At 32.9% G+C, this 19,785-nt stretch overlaps 1 protein-coding gene across 2 annotated transcripts in view; it reads left to right on the forward strand.

The window, feature by feature from the left end:
- LOC149565253 (uncharacterized) overlaps positions 1 to 17,052 on the forward strand; it is a 176,555-nt gene extending 159,503 nt beyond the window's left edge. For both annotated transcript variants that reach the window (XM_089818797.1, XM_089818798.1), the window contains 6 exons: positions 10,009 to 10,110; positions 10,183 to 10,235; positions 15,942 to 16,092; positions 16,202 to 16,286; positions 16,475 to 16,606; positions 16,706 to 17,052. In XM_089818797.1, the coding sequence (XP_089674923.1) occupies positions 10,009 to 10,110; positions 10,183 to 10,235; positions 15,942 to 16,092; positions 16,202 to 16,286; positions 16,475 to 16,606; positions 16,706 to 16,887 (705 nt within the window). In that variant the 3' untranslated portion in view covers positions 16,888 to 17,052. The remainder of the gene's footprint in view (positions 1 to 10,008; positions 10,111 to 10,182; positions 10,236 to 15,941; positions 16,093 to 16,201; positions 16,287 to 16,474; positions 16,607 to 16,705) is intronic.
- The last annotated feature ends 2,733 nt before the right edge of the window (positions 17,053 to 19,785 follow it).

Here is a 19,785-nt window from a genome sequence, read left to right on the forward strand (position 1 = left end):
ATGTTTCGTATAATAAGTCTATGTATGAATAATCAAAACAATATCATTGAAATGTACAAGTCAATTGAGAAGATTAAAACAGTTTCTAATTTATATTAAATTATGATTGTAATTTTAGGGGTTAAGGCTAATTTCCCTGAATTGCAAATTCGTAAATAGCTAAACCTTCTATACTTTGATTAGCTAGTTTGTCAGCATCAGTATTACCTTCTCTATAAATATGTTTAGTACTGATATTATTAAAATATTTTAGTAGTCCTAAGATATTCTGTAGTTTGGAATTTATAATCCAGTTTAGAATAGAGCCAGTTCTTAAGGCGTTGTCAATTATTTGTGAATTGCCCTCTATTTCTAAATTTTTAACATTCATAGTCTTGCACATCTTTAATTCTACCGAAAGGGCCTCTATTTCAGCAATGTTGTTAGTAGCTATACCGATAGGTTTAGCAATCTTTCCACAAATTTGCTTGTACCAGTTGTGTATTATACAGCCGATGCCTGCCTTGCTAGGATTGCCTCGGGAAGCTCCATCAAAACTCAATTTATGCTAGTTGCATTGTGGGGGAGACCAATGACAGCTTTTTCTAGCAATCAAAGTTTCCTTACCTCCTTTTCCATATTGAGGTGGAATTATTAGATTATGCCATTCATTTTTTATTTCATTTTCCCATTGTGAGAAGATATTTTCCAAAGCTTTAATCTAGCTCAAACGATTATTTGTAACTTCCACTATAAATGCTTCAATCTTATTTAGCAGGTTTACATTTCTAATTTCCTGTTTTGGAAGATTTTGCAGTTTTGTTCCTTCCAAAGTTCCCAAATTAGGATGGAGGGAGTAATCTTGCTAATGGGAGAGTAAGTGTCATTTTTATATGGAGATGGCCAGCTCTTGAATAAGTCAAATAAATTGTCTGGAAGGGGAAATTGAATTTCTAGCTTTTGAAGCAGCCAATGCCAACATTTCTGTGCATATGGGCAATTAATGCGAATATGATCAACTGTCTCTTCCTAGGATTCACAAAGAACACAGCGAAAAGGGCCTTCAAACCCAGTTTTTTAAAAATCATTCTGTAGCAAGGATGCGCTTTTGGAGTGCAGCCTAGGTAAACATGCCTGCTTAAGGTAAGAAAAGCTTATCCCAGCATAAATGAAGTAGTAACTCTGTGAAATTCCAGTTTTCTTTATCCACAATCGATTGATAACCTTCTTTTACCTTCTAGGAACCAGATTTTAAGCCCACCCAAACCAAAGAGTCTTTAGAATATTTAGGGTTAATATTTATAGCAGATAGAATGAATGAGAGTTCATCTCATTCTATGTTTGACAATAGTGTATTGTCCAGTGATCTCCATTTCCATTTTATATTAGGGTCTCCTACTAGGAACTTGATCTAATTATTTAGAGTTTCCCCCCATAAATTGGTGAGTGTTGTTTTATATTAGGTAATATGATTTCAGACATTGGCAATTATCCACCCCATGAATCATTCCAGAATAGAGCTTTATTTCCCTTACCTATATCCCATGAAAGTTTATCTGAAATAATATCTCTGCATTCTAACATGAAGTTCTAAACTCTAGATCCTTGAGGGGGGTTGCCTAAAAATATTGATACTATCATTGGGTTAAGGTATTTGTGGTATAAGATTTTGGCCCATTTTCTATTTGGGCATTGATACACTTTCCAAATTAATTTGACACCAATTGTTGTATTTTGTAAGTTAATTTTTTTAATGCCAAGAGCTTCGTTTATAACTGGTTTACAAATTTGTCCCAACTAACTAGCACCATTTTTTTTTAATCTGATATGCCTTGCCAAGAGATTTTTTTAATTTTCTTTTCAATAGCAGATTTAGCCTTAGCAGATAGTAGCATACAAGACAATGATACGAGGCAAGTGCAAATAGGAAAGCTTTATCATGGTAAGATACCTAGCATTGGATTCCAATTTTCTATTTTTAAATCACATTTATTAATAGTAGGGTCCCAGACCTTTGTTGACCTATTATCTTTGTCAATTAGGATACCTAGGTATTTGCATGAGAAAGCTCCTTTCTTATATCCTAAAATATTGTAGATGTCCTTTTCCAAAGAGGGATGTGTATTTATGAAAAAACAAATCTTAACCTGTTGGCCCGAAGCCTTTATATATGATCCTAGAATTTCTCTGTGTTTCAGAGCTTCTTTTCTAGAGGTTTCAGCTGGTAAGATAGTATAATTAGAAAACTATTGATTAGTAATATTTGGGACATCTTCGGTAACTTTGACCCGCAAAATTTGATTTAGTGAGTGATAGTTCTTAATCATTCTGCCATAGGCTTCTGTCATTATGACAAAAAGAAAAGAGGAAATTGGATCCCCTTGTCTCAAACCTCTTGAGATGTAAAAAACCTTCTAGGGATCCATTAAGAAGAATGCAAATTTTTGGTGTAGATATAAAATAAAATATGAGGTTAATCCATCTTTGTGAAAATCCAAAAGCTTCTAAACATTCACAAAGAAAGTGCCAATCAACCTCGTTGTAGGCTTTCTCGATATCTAGTTTCATCAACATTGTATGTTCCTTGTTTTCTTGTACTAAATGAATTAGTTCTTGAATAATAATTATTCCATCAGAAATAGATCTGTCGGGGACAAAGCCTATTTGTTCCTCTAAAATAATGTTAGGTAACCATATTTTTAATCTGTTTGCCATTGCTTTAGGCATTATTTTATAAAGCATATTACATAGGGTTATAGATCTAAAATCACTAAACATCTCAGAATTAGTTTTTTTGGGAATCAGTGTTAAAAAGGTATTGTTGATTTCCTCAAGTATATTTCCAAAATTTCTGGTTTTCTCTACAGCCTCCCATAGATCTGAACTCAAAAAGCACTAGCATTTCTGGAAAAAACTAGAAGGGAATTCGTCTAAGCTGGGAGCCTTATCTGACTTCATCTGGAATAAGGCAGCCTTTATTTCTTCTATAGAGAATGGTTGATTTAGCATCCTATTGTCTTGTGATCTAATAATTTTAGGGATGCAATTTAGGAAGGAGTTTGGGGAATTCAGATCAGAAAATTCTGAGTTGTTAAGTGTGTTTTAGAAAAATGATATAGCTTCCTTAGCTATGTCTTTAGGACCTTCAAGAAAGTTGCCCTGAGAGTTCTTAATTTTTGTAATTCAATTTATATTTCTTCTTATTTTGGTACTGTTATGGAAAAATTTGGTATTTCTATCTCCTTCAGATAACCAATCCTTTAGACTTCTATTTCAAAAAAAATCCTCCTTCAATAATAATGATTACTGTTTACTTAACAAATCTCTCTCTTTTGGATCTCTCTCATTATCCATCCCATGGTGTAGGACTTCTTTGTTTAATTCTTGTATTTCAATTACCCCTTTTTCTTTTTTCTCAAAAATATTTTTGAAGTGGTGCTTGTTCTAGGCCAGAATTTTGTTTTCTAATGTTTTAAGTTTAGACACAAAACAATATATTTTTAATCCTTCAAAAGATTCCTCTTTCCACCAAGTTTCCGGCAAGGTCATAAAGTTGTTATCAAGATACCACATGTTTCCAAACTTGAAAGAGCTCCTATTGGGTTTAGAGTCTTCAATGACTTCTAATGTGATAGGAAGGTGGTCTGACCCTAAAATGGGGGCAAGAGAGGAAGTGAAGTTGTAATCAAAAGTAGATGGATTATTAGTGAATAAGAATCTATCCAGTATTTCTGCAAAGTAATCCAAGCCTATCCTATTATTATTTTAAGTATAAGGTCCATTAGAAATTGGGAAGTCTATAAGATTATTATCATCGATCCATTGATTGAAATCTGCCATAGATTGTGTAATGGACTGAATGCCACCATTCATTTTGTTGAGATTGCTAATAGCATTGAAATCCCCACCTACTAAATAATTCAAGTTGTATTTTTTTGACAAAAAGTTTCTTAATCAGCCCAAAGGTTAGCCCTATCAGTGGTTGTAACAGGGCCATATATATTTATGAGAAAGAATGAGAGTTGACTTTGTATACTTCTAACCTATGTCACAAGGTTCGCTGAATTTTCAACATCAAGTTCAAAATTCGGCAAACCCATAAAATAAAATATAAATTCGCTTAAAATTCGTACAGTCAAAAATTAGTCGTGATCTAAGGAAAACATATATTTTATTACAGGGGTTTTCAAGATTTTCAGCAAAACAATTGTTATAAAAAAAACATTTTTGGGTTATAGGTAATGCTTAAGTTTGGAAATGCTCTCTGGACGCTGGCTAGGGCAAATCATGGTGGCCATATTCAGTCTTTGTTTGGACTGTTCAGCCCGTAGGTGAATAGGAAAGAAACATATAATTAATGCAAAATACTATTCATTTATCTTCTGTACACAACAGTGATACTTCATACAATGATAATGATGCCAAAATACATGAGTGTTCATGACATTTATAATGTCTGATATGGTGCCAATGAAACAACACAACCGTGTCCGCACCGGTAGCTATCTAACTACCCATTTTTCCGGACAACATGGACTTTGTATTGCATCCTGCATGCATTGCTGCCCCTACAAAATCGTTGTTTTTGTTGTTTTGCTAGCATTGTCACCTACAACAGTTTAATCTCCATCCGAAATTGTTTGGCTTTGTTTTGGCTCCATCGTTTCCATGGCCGCTTCAACTTGCATGTAGACTTTGCCACTTGAACCCGTGTTTAGACTTAAGTGATGTTTGATTTATTTGTTTTTAGGTTTAGGTTGTCATTTTTTATTTTCTAAATGTTATTATTATTGATTTACTGAAATAATAATATTTATAATATTGTAATTTTGTGTTTTATGTATTTGTAATTAGATTATTTAATTATTATTATTTTTAGTCTTTTCGGAAGTTTAATATGATGTATATATATGCTTGTATCAGGCATTTTGTTTTCATGATTTTAATTCTTAGTTTTAGTGTATAATCATTATTGTATACTCTTAATAGGTTTATTTATTATTGCATTATTTTTATTATTTTTATTCTATTTACAGTAAAGAAAAATAAAATAATTATTATACTTTTATTTTTTTAATTGAAAATATTCACTAAAACTTACTCTTTTGCATAAATATTTAACAATACCATGAACAACAAAAAGAGATTCCATCAAACACTCCCATAGCTAGGAATCAAAATCATGTATTTATATTCTTTTGAAAATTATATAAGACAAATTTAATGTTGAAATTTTTTAAATTTTTTTCACCTTGCCAAACTTCATAGTTGTCGAACTCGAACCTTGTGACTTAGCTTCTAACCCATCCTCCCTTCTAGGTTTGATTTTTAATAGTTATTTCCAGCTTGATTCTTCTTGGATCCCATAATATAGCTAGGCCTCTAGAGGCCGTATTAGTGGTGAATCCATCAATTTGCCAAATACCTAGTTTCCTACTTAATTTATTGATTTTAGTACTTATATTTTGAAAATTATATAAGATGAAATTAATGTCGAACTTTTTTCAATTTTTTTTGCCTTGCCGAACTTCATAGTTGTTGAAATCGAAACTTGTGACTTAGTTTCTAACCCATCCTCCCTTCCAGGTTTGATTTTTAATAGTTATTTCCAGCTTGATTCTTCTTGGATCCCATAATATAGCTAGGCCTCCAGAGGCCGTATTAGTGGTGAATCCATCAATTTGCCAAATACCTAGTTTCCTACTTAATTTATTGATTTCTTTAACATTTAATTTAGTTTCTTGTATTAAGATAATATCAGATTTTGAAAAATTTAAGCAATGTTTTAGAAGACGTTGTTTGTTAGAGGCATTTAAACCCCTAAAATTCCAAGTAAAGAGTCTCATGGTTCCGTGGGAAGGAACTTCCCCTTCCCTACATTGAGCATACTAGAGAATTTGACTTGGTTTTCAGCCTCCTCATCTTTTTCCCTTAGTTCAGAAATAGAGTTTCTGCCCCTTTTTTTGAGACTTGTCACAATTTGGGGTGACTAAACCTTCCTTATTCTGATCAATGCCAACTTTAACATTACTTTCAATTGCAAATATAGGTTTGTCTATATCATTGTTAATTTCTATATTGTCTTGTTCGAATTCATTTTAAATTAAATTAGTTAGAGCTTTGTTGTTATGAAATGGAGATAAAACCTCGTATATTTCAGAGTCAGTTAATTCATTATTAATATCCACCATATGATACACGACCTTTAGTTCAGGGGAAATCTCAGATTGTAAGTGAGGCTCCTGATCATTTAAGGTGGATTCAGTGATTTTGTGTTCGCTGGATTTTTTAATACAATCCGATTGTTCTTTTGAGGGAGTGCCATGTTAACAATTCCTCACTAATTTCATTATGCATAGCTACAATGTCCCCCAACAGAGTGCTGAGTTCACCCATCTTTCTTTCCATATTTTTCACAAGTCTTTCCTACTCAAGTAATTTAGTTAGAACTGGATCTTTGGATGTAGCTTATATCATATTGCTATTTTCTTCATTTCCAAGATCCATATCCTGGAAAAACTCTTTTGGAACATTGCTAAATGTTGGGGAGGCAAGGGAATCAATAATTGGGGATGACTGAGATTTAATAGGGGATGAGGGGGAAGGAACCGGGAGAGGCTCACTTTGGGAAAAAACCAATGCAGATAATAACTCATTATTTAATACATTGATATCATTTTCAGGTTGGCAGAGGGGAATGGGCAAAATGTCAGGTGAGTTTGGATCAAGATCAATTAAAGGATTTTTGAGAACTTATAGGACTGATTGGGAGGTACTATACATGTGGTAACTGTAGGATTGATGGACTTTTTAAGGATAAATCTTCCATTTTCCATAATCTTTATATTCAGATCCATTTTTGGAAAGAGCTTTCTTGGAAGATCGTTTTGTATGACAAGGGTCTTCATAGAACTCATCATTCAGTCTAGGGTTCTTAAATATAGTGTTTGAGTTTATTCTTTCACAATAAATGGGGTTTAGATTATAAATTGAGTTATTAGAGATATTTTTTAATGGTTTGAATATTTTAGAAATAGGCACCTCTACCAAATTTTCAGATTACTTGATGATAAAAAAAATCTGCTAAACCCTTACAACCTCCTAAAAGATCCCCAATCTGAAAAATAATCTTACTTTGAAGGAGTTCAACAAGGGATTTGGGAATCAAAATCCATCCAAAAATCAGACAGGGATTCATAATCAGAGATTTAGAAATTAGGTCACCAATCAAAGAAATTTATTAAAAAACTCAATACATTGGCAACCCAGACAGTAATTTTTCCTTAAGATTTTATTTTTGCATTCAATGTACACAAATTTACCCTCAACATTTATGGTACCTACCTATCCATCAAAAGTGTGTTCTATCCAGCTTGTAAAATTGAAATTTGAAATGTAGCTGCCACCACAAAAGGCAAATAGACTGCAATCTTTACAATGCTCCCATGGGCCATTCAAATAGATATTATTGGTAATAAGAATATCTGTATTGGAGTTAGGGTTTCAAGCAGGAATAGAGAAAACCCTAGCTTGCATCAACGCAGGAATGGAGCACTTTTATGTATTAGGGCTTGGAATTTTGTTAATGGAGGAGCCAAGAGGTAGCCTATTCCAACCAGTGGCAAAGCTTGGAGTTTTACTAGTGATTTGAATCGCCCATGTCTTATGGGTTGACCTGTGATTATGTACTATTTCCCATCCTCGCTCCTCCTCAATGTGTTTATTGCCAAGAATGGAGATAGTTCTTTGAGAACCTCTTTCTCCAAAATGATTGTTGCCAAGCTTTTTTGATTTAAAGTTTCCCCTGTCTAAAGCATTGAAGGAGTTCTTAATAGCTAGCCCATACTTGGTGTTTGCAAAAAACCTTTTTTTTCTACTTAAATTATTATTCTGCATTTTGTTAATAATCACTTTTGTCTACTTTGACTTGTGAGCCATTATTCAATACGAAACAAAAATTTAACTTATATATATATTAAAATTAAGAAATACAAGTAAAAATCTAATATAACAAGACTATACATGCATATAAATAATTATAATATATGTACATATGTGATGGAATCATTTGTTTGTTTGGTTTTATTAATTTGTTGTAGGTTTTTCCTTTGTTTATCGTGTTTTTGTTCACGTATTTTTCGTTTTTCTTTTATTTATAGCTACTCTTTAGATTATTTTTTCTTTTCTTTTTTGTTTCTTGTAAGTTGATATTTTCTTCTTCTTTTTGGTCTTGTTTTTTGTGCTATTCCCCTCTTCTTTTAACTCTCCAAGTTTGCCACTTGATCATTCATTATTCTGTTTGTTCTGTAACATCCTAATGATGGATCACAGAGAGTGATCCGAAATGTTGATGCAAAATATAAAACACAATCAAATCTAAAAGAAAATTCTACAACTTAAAACTTAGTTATTTAATTGACTTCAAATGTCTCAAAAATGGAGATATTACATAATTCTTGCATATTACTTGAATGATATTGTATAGTTGTTTTGAAGTTTGGAAAAAAATAAAGAATCATATTCTAGTGGTTCCCAAACACCCCCCTCCCCCTTAGTATAATCGTGTGCTCATCATTATAAATGACAAGTAGGAACCCTCAAATCTGATATTCATTTAGTGCAGCTAAACATTGACTATAAAATTTTGACCTATCAACCACGAAGCCAGTTTTTTTAACATATAAACCAGCAAACACTCCCATGTCAACTGTTATTTAAAAATTAGAAAATAAACTCACACAATACCCCATGACCTAGTTTGAATGAATGCTGACATGACAGATCTGGTGTTGGATGAGGTGTAACCATGTGAAAAGGGGCAATGATCCACTGGACAATGCATGGCTAGGTAGGAGATGCTGAAATAGGTGAAAATAGATCTGATACCCTTCTTCAACAACAGCAAATTACTAATGACAGATGGTTAATACCATGAAACCTCTGTCAAGTCTGCAGCAACTAATAGATCTGACCTTAAACCCTGAAACTAGCAAGTTACAGTGGTAACGATGGTATATGTTAGCAAACCAAAAGACATAAAGCCCCATAAACAATAGCCTCTGAAAACATAGGTTCACATTAATTGTGGCTAAAACTAATGGTGTAAAGGCTAGACGCAATAAGTATTTGATTGTAACAACACTTTGAAGCCCTCAAATTCCCAAATCAACAACTATTTGATTGAAACCAAAGTCAACAAGTACTATAATGCAGCACTACAGAAATTGTACACACACATTGTAGCAGCAGCAAAAAAATTACTAAAAAGCCTATTCAATTTGAAATTTTCAATAAACTTAAACAATTTTCAACGAATCAGCAAAATTGTGATCCCCACATGGAATCAACTCTAATGGATAAGAGGGTTTTCATCCTCAAATACAAATTTTGAAACCAAGAGAATTATTTTTGTCCAGATCTCCTACACCAATGTTTTTTCTCCTTGAACGCTTCAAACTCAAATTGAAAGGAATAGTGAAATAACGAAATCGGATGCCTTGACCTTGCTTTTGTAGGTGCCTACTTTGGGCACTGTTTCATTTTACTTTATTATTTAGTTTACTTATCTCTCCAAGTTACTAAAAGTGCTTCTACATTATGTCTAAAAGTCCCTTATTAATTACACTTTCATGAGTACTTTAACATTCAAACATTACATAAGACTTACCCCTTAGGAAAATAAAGTGATTGCACACATATAAAAACATTACACAGGACATGCCCCTTTAAAAAATTAAGAAAATGCCCCCTTATGGGAAATAAAATAGGCTGTAGGTGTTAACTCTCTTTATTTTTAAGAATGGGACATGACAGCAATTTCGTATGAGAAGTGTTTTTCTTAAGTAAATGATGCTGCATGTCTCTCCTGTACTGGGCACCACCCTTTTGCAGAAGTGTTCAGAAAAATTAAAGAAATTAAAAGCACTTTGATGGTATTTCATCTTGTTTTTTGCATTGTAGTTTGTCATTTAATTTATAGAAAATATTTCGATATTTTTTACTCGTAATTTTTAATCTATGTTTATTTAGGGAGTAGCTGCAGATGATGTAGACTGGAGCTCACTTTTGCAAGCAAATGTTAAAGCTGTTCCCAAAAGCATACCCATTATTTGTTTATCTTTTGTATATCAGGTAAAAACTCTTTATAGACCTTTGCTTGTATTTATTTGATTTCAACTAATACAAAAATGTTTTGTAACACAGAATGTGGTGCCAGTTCTTTGCACAAATCTTGAGGGAAGTCTGCCAAGAGTAAGGTGTTGAACATAACCACAAAAGTTCTTTATTTATATGTTCATTTCTTAATCAGCATATAGGAAGTTGAATTTGGTTATCATAGTCTTTAGATTCTAAGTTGTGATCCACAATGAAGGGGCACACAGTTCATTATATATTTCCAAGAACATTGCAAATCATACTGCCAATTAAATCTGTTTTATAAAGTATGACATTAATTTCAGGAGTCAATAAAAAGATGGAATGCCTGTTTCCAAAATCTTGCAAAAATGCTTAAAGATAATCATGCCAGTACACAACCCAACAACATATAGACAATAAGTGAAACCCTATTATTCTAAGGTTTACTTGTTATACATATATCTTGCAAGCACTTCTTGTAGTTTCCAGTCTTCAATGGTAATATTGTTTAAAAATAACAATCTTGTCATCTAATGAAGTCTGTTGTTTTGAAGTCAGAAACTAGTGCCCCAAGGACCTATAGTGAATGAGATAGGAATGCCCACATTTTTGGATTCAAACACTTGATCGCATAAAACAACAAAATCAAGGTAAGTTATGAGGGTTGCTAAATATAGACAACTGCATCAAAATATATTGTCTATAGTTGAAAACATTTGAAGGAAATGGTGAGTCCATCTTGACTTGCTTGTTCAACAAAATTAAAGGTAGTAAATTATTTTTTTGTCTGTATAATAATTAGTAATTCATAGTAACATAAATAAGGAAAAATCCATCATTCCACGGAGTTCCTTAATGGGGGGCAAGGGTATTTGGGAATGGGTTTTGGAGACGGGGAGACCAAGGGCCTAAATTTGAGGATGGAAAGGGGATGGCAGGGGAGGATGGTTGAGTATTGGTGGAGGGTGTGGCATTGATATACAAATGGAGGTGAATTGAAATCTTCATGGAAAAATATGCAATATAACATCTCTGCAAGTGTTTAATGAAAGGAAAACTAATTTTCTGAAGTTAACAGTTGCATTTAGTATGTAACGGGATGTGCCATATAGAAAGCAACCTGGAGGCATCCCCACCAGAAGTGGCATAGACAATGGTTCTGGGGGCACATTTCCCGCAATTCCCCAAGTTTCGGAAATGTCCTCCTACAAGGGAATCGGGTTTTTTGGTTGGGGAAAGATTTTTTTTGGAACACTGGAAAAACCTCTGATTTATTCCAACAAATTGGAACACCAGGCAGAAAATGATTTCATAGGCCAACCCTTCACAAGATTTTGAAAAAATGTCAAAACTCGGAAGAAAATGACTTTACAAACTGAAATTTCATGAGATTGGAAAAATTGGCCAAAAGGATTTTTCCTATTCAATCCAATTTATTTTAATTGAATTGTGATATTCCATTAATGGCGATTTTTGGTGGTTTTTGACTGCATGTTTTGATTTAATTTTTTTCTCACAAACCCCGACTCTTTTTATTCGTTCTTTTGAAAATCCTTACCCTAATCTATTTTTTCCCTGAATATTTTTCTATTTCTTTTTGAAAGAGCTTATCATTTGGCCTTTCAGTTTATTCCCAAGATTTCTTTTATCCTATGATTAATAAATGCATCTTTTGTAGTACAAATAATGGTTTTTGTCAACTAATTCCTTTATTCCTCATTAGTGTGGCTAGTATTGGAAACCATTCTCAAACTGCCATACTTTCTCAATCACATGCTAAATAAGACATAGTTTCTTTGTAATATTATTTTTTCAGATTATTCAATTGCTCTATAAAATTCTGAATATTAAAATTTTTGGCTTCTTCCTATGTTATATTGCAGTTGCTTTCATAATACAGTTTCTTGATCAGCATTCTACAAAGATCTTATTAATGCACTCTCATGAGATAGTAACGTAATTAAAGATTTAGTTGTATTAAATAGCTACTTAATGGAAGTTAAAACCTATTACTTTACTCTTAGATATACAAGAGAAGACTTACCTTGACTGTGTAAAGACACTGTTATAAACAAAATAGGCATTGTTCAAATCATAGCTGAAAACTTCTCCAACTGCTTACAAAGCTCACGAGTGCTAGGAAAGTCACTCGGCCAATAACTTGCCGAGGAGTTTTAACTTTTTGTAAAGCTTGCAGTGATTTTTGTGATGTGCCCATCCATTACATGATAGCAAATTAGCAATAAAGCATATGTGTGATCAAGGGGTGGTAGACCTTGAACACTTCAAAGTAGTTATTAAGTAGATATAGACAATTTGTACATAAGCAATTAGATGTTCAAAATTACTTCAAATAGTTTTTTCTGCATCCTCTCATCAATAAAGGCAGTGGCATCAGGATCAACATAAAAATCCTATTGAACAAAATTGTCTTATTTATATAACTTCTCAATTTCCTATCCAGCATCAAGTAAAGAAGAGGCCATAACATGAGCTATTGAGATTGTTAGCCATAATGAGTTGAAGCAATCAGATATGCCAAGTCGCTATTCATCCATTCATATGATCAGAGGGTGAAGACTTCAAGCAAATAATCTTGACATATTTGTGACCAAACAGAAGATGGTATTGGACAATAAGGCTATTCAATGAGAACAATTGTTTAAATCCATGATAAGCATCCTACTATTGTGTTCGCAATATCTTTGTTGTTCAAAGCATGGCACCAGTGACAAATCTATACTTGATCATATTCAAAGTATGGTGATCTTGTTGGTCACCATCATTATAGTTATCAACATGAAGAACGTGATATTACCACTGATTATGCTGAACCAATATGAACAATGTAATAAACAGAAACTTTATATTCTGACATGTCCATAAGACAGCATTCCATGTATCAATGATAAAGTTCATCTCATTGATATACTCATGACAAATATGGATCAAAGGAAGTATGTTGAAATTGAAATATTGTTGAAATTGAAATATGTTGATCTACCGATGATCAACGAACATAATATCGATATCATGTAGTATCAGATAAGCATGTTACTTGAGCAAGGAAAATACTTAATCGCTGCAATATCCATTTGCCATCATCTTCAGACATACTTAATTAACATATAATATTCTAAGCTAGAGGAAGACTTAGCAAATCAATCATGGTATTGAACCAAGCAAATACAATTAACACTGCCAAAGGATCATAACAGAGACTAACTAATCACTCGTAAGAAATCCTAAAAGGTGCAATTTATTTGATTAATAAAGGTGGCAACCCAAGATCTTACCCCATCATGATATGTTAAAGAAGATTGGAATATCAATTCAAAATCATCATCAGACATCTTTTCTTGTATCTACTTCGCACCCATTTGCAGATTGCTCAAGTTGAGCATTAGCTTTATTGGCTTGGACCCAGAATTATAAGTGTTACAAATCAAAAACAGAACCTTATAGTGTTGCTATTGTCATCAGACATATTAGGAAGGCATTCAGATTGGAAGGTCGTATGGAATCACTATTATAATCAGGCATATCAGGCAAGCATCCATACAGATTGGAATATTTTATGAGACCGAAACAAGTAATCTTTGCATATCAATAAAGCCATATTAGATGCAGCAATTAATAGTGACTGACCAACTAGTAGTATATCACCATGGCACAACAAGAATATCAGGTAAGAAATCAAGTTGATCAAGGGAATCATATGCACAATTATAAAGTACATCATCATTTCATCGCCATTTCATAAGAATATATCTGATAAGTGAAAGAAGAACATTTGCATAATTCATACAGCTATACCTGAAATAGCAAGATAAGCTCCATTCCATAATATCGAGTTGATAAGGTTTATATATTGCAGATAAGAATATAGTATTCATCAGAGATATCCATTGCATACACATCAATCTACTGTATCGAAAAAATACTTGAATATTGTATGGTTCAAGTTTCATAGAAATAGCATACTTCAGATCCACCTTGTCCATCTGAGTATAGTACATATCAGTTAATAAGTTAAGAGGATTGAGCATAAAGATTATCGTCATAATGCATGTGGTGTCAACAATCTATTTCTTGCAAAGTATTTTGTTTTTATAAGTAAAGGTTTTAATTAGAAAAAGGTATCTTGCAATTGAAATCTAAGAAAACATTCCCAAAACCTAAGTGCTTACATAAGGGGACATCACAATTTTTTATTGAAAAAGTTGCAAGTTAATGCCAAAAATCACAACTGTTCCTTGCATAACTCATTTAAATTCATACAATTAAGTTTTTCTTGCTTGTAGTTAAAAAAACGTGATTTTCATTGGTGGTGATATTCGCTCTTTTTTCTAATTTTCTCTATAGAAAATTTTCTGCAGCCCATGGGGAAACAAATTTTGTAGCACCCTTATATCATCAGGTTTTTCTCGCATCTAAGTTTCTAACACCTTGTGCATCTTATCATTGCTGCCCCTCAAAAGCGCTACGGGTTTCCACTCCCAAAACCCCACTAAATATTGGGATCTCTTATCATATGAATTCTAATTTTGATTTATATTGATGGAAATCGTTCATATGAAGGTGTATTTTTGAAGAATATATATTTTTTAAATTATGTATTTTAAACCGTTCAATAATCCTACTGACTTATTGGTGATTTTTTCCTGGGGTTTTTGCCAAGTCTCAAGATTTAAAATATTTTAGGCCAAGACCTCATTGCTAACTGTGAGTTTTTCAACTATCATACAAATATATGTCATGACACAAGCTCTGGGTCAGGTTTCAATAGAGGGTCTGTCACTCTTGATTCAATGTACTAGGAGTTGCATGAAATTACATCACCTGCTGCAGGAAGAAACATAATTTTTTTACAGAAAATTTAGTATTGTATTTTCCAACAATTTCTTGAGAATTATTGGGATTGCTCACAGATTTTTCTTAAGTTTTTTACAGAAGTTTTAGAAACAGATCTCTAAATGTAGTGGTTGAATCTGAGAGTGCCTTTGTTCCACGAGGACACATCCCTGGAAAAATTGTAGGCATTTAGGGTTTGGGGACAGCAGGATGGGGTGAACTGTGAAACTTTTCATGCCATTTCATGGGTGCCACTTACAAGGAGTGGCCAGCTCAAGAACGTGCCTGCATTGCACAGAACACATAGTAATGTTTCCCTCTTCAGGGGTAGCTTGGGAGATAATAGAGAAAAATATATAATAGTAATAATATTATTCCACTGCAGCTCTCATCTTCAGCTTTTTTGCCATGTATTTCTTGCTTTCTATAATTAAGTTTTACACTACTGTCATCATAAATTCGTTTATTTATTGATAACTTGGTAGTGATAAACTGTAATTATTTTTACACTTTTTAACAATTAATTTGCCAAAATATTTATATTATACATTATTTGCAGTAGCAACCCCCTGTATTCCCCAAGTTTTGAAAAAGAAATTGCCATCCATGAAACCTGTCCCCACATAACCCCATTTTGAAACTCCGTGAAACACTGGAAAATACAGTCTCCAATGGGATCATCTTCCTGCCAAAACCCACCACATCTTCTCAAGAAAATCTTCACAACAATTTGCAGAATCCCCTTCCATGAGAGCACTGAGTTCTAATATTAGCATACATTGAACCAGGGTACACTGTATTAATTATTCACATTATTTTGAGTTCATGCGCTCTCTCTCTCTCACACACACACACACTCTCTCTCTCACACACACATCAACCTTTTAACACTATTTTCTAATTATTGATTGCCTGCTATTGATATTTTTACAATAATTTAGTAGTTAATTAAGATTCAATTGTTTTTGCAGGACCGCAATTGTTGTAGGCACAAGCATACCTTTGGCTATGTTTCTTGTGTGGGATGCAGTTATCCTTGGAACTATTTCACATCTCAATGCAAGTGGTGTCATTGCAACAGATCCATTGCTACAATTGCGCTCCATGAATGGAATTGTTGGAGTATGTGGCTTTCCTAGCCTTTCAAAGATTAGATTTTTGTCAGATTAAATTAATAAAAATTACAATCTATAACCTAACATTCTTCATGTATTGTTTTTATTTTACACAGCCGATTGTGGAAACATTCTCTTTCCTTGCAATAGCAACTTCATACATTGGCTTTGTGTTAGGCCTTACGGACTTTCTTTCTGACTGTAAGATATGTGATCTATTCATAGATTCTACAGACACTAGTTTTTGCAAAAAAAATAATAAACAGGTGCTGAAATAATATTTGCACATGCATGTTAAATATCTCTTTTATCTCTCTATGAGACACAGTCCATATAGTATTCTTGCAGACACAAGAGTCAAAAAATAACCATCTTTTTAACTCTTTTAGTGCTCAAGCTGCCAGCAAGACGGGGGGAGCAACCTCTTTCATATTTATTGACTATAGTTCCTCCTGTAATTTTCTCACTATTAAATCCGGATATCTTCTTCAAGGCTTTAAACTTTGCAGGAACATATGGAGGTATATACTTCTTTATTATTAATATTGGCTTAGCATACCATGGTTCTGTTTGATTTGTTTGTGAAATATGATTATATCTTCAACATTATCTTTTGCCAGTTCTGGTGCTATTTGGAATTTTGCCAGCTGCAATGGCATGGGCGGAGAGGTACTCAAAGGCATGCTTGCCTCCTTTAGTTCCACCTATTGTTCCCGGAGGTAGAATTACTCTTTCTATCGTGATTGGAGCAGCGGGTTTTGTCATAACTTCTGAGCTTCTTGAAAATTTACTACCACGATAAAATATCATTGCAAAAACTGATTTGTCAGATGTTTATAAAAGATCAATTTGCTTTCCACTGTCAGACATAACGTTTATAATCAATTACCGGATAAATTTCTATGGGCTGTTTATATTCATTCTCTGTTCTCTTCTTGTTCAATAATATAGCATTTCCCATTATTAATGAAGTGGGTTTTTTTTGGAATTATATAGTTTATACAGAAGTTTACATTCTATACTATATTTACAGACTTTTGTTTTCAATTGATAGATTATAGGCTTTTTAATTATGTCATTTCTCATTTCTCATGTCAAACCACTTAAATCATTACCTAATTCTTCTAACAAATGATCTCAAGTTTGAATATTTTTCAGATACCTCTCATTTCATAAATACCTTCTTTTCTGTTACAAAATATCATCTTATTATAATTTCAACTTTGCAACGGATGAAGAAGAAAGGATACTGGATTTGTTTGGTTATTTGGAACCTAGAAATGTAGGTAAAATCCAACATAAACTATTAACTCTATCAGAACAACCAACGGTAGAAGTATGATGTTCTTCGTTGAGCAAGAAAAGATACGTTTTAATGATAAACCAAGGGTTATTTGAGACTATTTTTTCCTTTCTACTTTTACTTTTCAAAGCGATTTCAGTGTAGATTTATATTTTCTATCATTAACATCTATGTTAGAAAAATTGCAATCATGTTGTTTGATACTTGAGGAAAAAATGAACTATGTTGAATTTTGTGTATCAAGCTTTCGTGGAGCCCAGAGGGACTACATGTTTCCTTTTCTATATTTGTTGGCATATACATTTTTTAGACCACAGTTTGGAATCTCAGACTGCGCACAGAATCAGCAGTGCAAAATAGGACTCGGACTTGGCATAACAATAAAAAAAGTAGTTTTACAAAAAGAAAAAGAAATTAATACATTTAGAGAACATATATCCTAATTTGACATCATTCGAACATTACCCATGTCATATGATCTTCAAACACTCAATATTAGAAATTCCATAATTCATACTCAATGACTAGTGGGGGATTCGGAGTGGAGACCCTAACCGGTTTGAGGGGAGGAAATGATAAGTTGTAGAAGGTGTTAGATGTGAGGAGAAACAATTGACAGTGGGGGTGCGGGACAAACGCTTCGTTCCTCAGCAAGCCAAAAGTGGGGGTTTGGAGCTATGCCCTGAAATAAAAAAATGGATGATTGAAAATGGACAAAGTTTGAGACAAAAAGATTTTGAGTTTTTTGAGTTTTTAAGCTCCCCAGCTACACCCAGGTGGACTTGAGAGTCCTCCAAAACTTGAGAGTTCCATTCCAAGACTCTCCAAGTCCTTGCCCTAAACTCTCATGAATACTCGCCAAAACTTGGGTAGACTACCATGCCGAGTTGACTCAGCCAACTTTAGGTCTTCCAAATCTTGTGAGTTTTGGTGAGTACCTGCAGAGTCTATAGTTTATGAGTTAAACTGTTCAGAAAAGATCATTGAGCCTAAACAAAAAAACAATAATGGAACCTGGTGTGCTCTACTTGGGCCAAACACTTCGACTATTAGAACTACAATGCTTAATCTTTTTTGTTGTCTCCTCATTCCCCAAAGCTCATTTAGTCCACCGTCCATCACAGGGTAATTTTGTCATACTAACTTCATTTGACCCATTGTTGCCAAGATATTGGGAGTAATACTAGTACAGACAAGGGCGTGCATATCGATTATTTTGTTTTTAGAAACAGATGGAGACAAGCACTTAATTATATAGTTAATTTAGGGGCCATTTATTTGTCGGCATAGAAATAGAAAATTAGAATGAGAATGGAAATGTGGAATGGGAATGGAAAAGAGCAATCCGATTTTTGTTTGGTTAATATGGTATTTGGTTGGGAATATGTTACTCTCTTGTTTGGTTGTACAAAAATGGAATAAGAATAAAGTGAAGTTTTGTATATTTAAAAATAGATATAATAAAAAAAAAAATTAAAAATTTTATTTTTTAAAAAAATTGAAATTTTATTTTAAAAAGTGGTTTTTTAATTTTTTAATTTTTTTAAAAATTAAATAATTTTTTAAAAAAAAAAATCAGATTGAGAATAGGAATGGCCCATTCCAATAACAACTATTTTTTTTGGAATGGACATATGCTCATTTTAGGGGCAAAATTGGAATATGTTTGCCTATTCTCTATTCTAATCTGGGTACCAAATAGAGAAAACATTTTCTATTCCTATTCCTATGAACATTTTAAAGCATTGAATTATATCATAAAAGAAAAGATTAATTGTGTTGATATCTAATAGTCATTATATATATATATATATATATATATATATATATATATATATATATACACGGGGCGTACATTTTAAAGCCTCAATCACTTGGAGATGGTAGACAAAGATTAAGAAGGAAAGTCCATTACTTTGAAAACATGTTATGGGGTTCAATAGAGATTATATAATTTTATGTACGTATGTTAAGCATTGTTAGTGTTTATCTTTGCTTTAGCATTTGATAAGATAATCTTTTGCTACAACAAAATTTAGAATTTTTATTAAAATAATGATAAGCATCAGCCTATCATTGTATTACCAGCGAGAAAAAATGGCTCACAAAAGGTTTGCAAAACAATCAAGATACGCATTGTGATTAGAAGATTGTTGACGATTTCTTCCCGAAAATCTACTCTACCGCTTATCACTATTCAAAGACAGGATTTTGTAGATATTGAGAACATATTTGAAGCATTAAATCTTATAGATACACCTAGTAACATAAATATTCAAAAAATAGATGACTCAAAGAAGGATATAACCAAGCAAACTATGGAAGAAGATAATGTGAACAATGTGATCAGCAGAACATTTGCGAAAAAACCCTCAGTCATACCAACTTAAGTAATCA

Source organism: Cupressus sempervirens, chromosome 3 (assembly GCF_028749045.1).
Source record: "Cupressus sempervirens isolate cs-2001-9-10 chromosome 3, ASM2874904v1, whole genome shotgun sequence".
In the NCBI taxonomy this organism is placed as follows: Eukaryota; Viridiplantae; Streptophyta; class Pinopsida; order Cupressales; family Cupressaceae; genus Cupressus; species Cupressus sempervirens.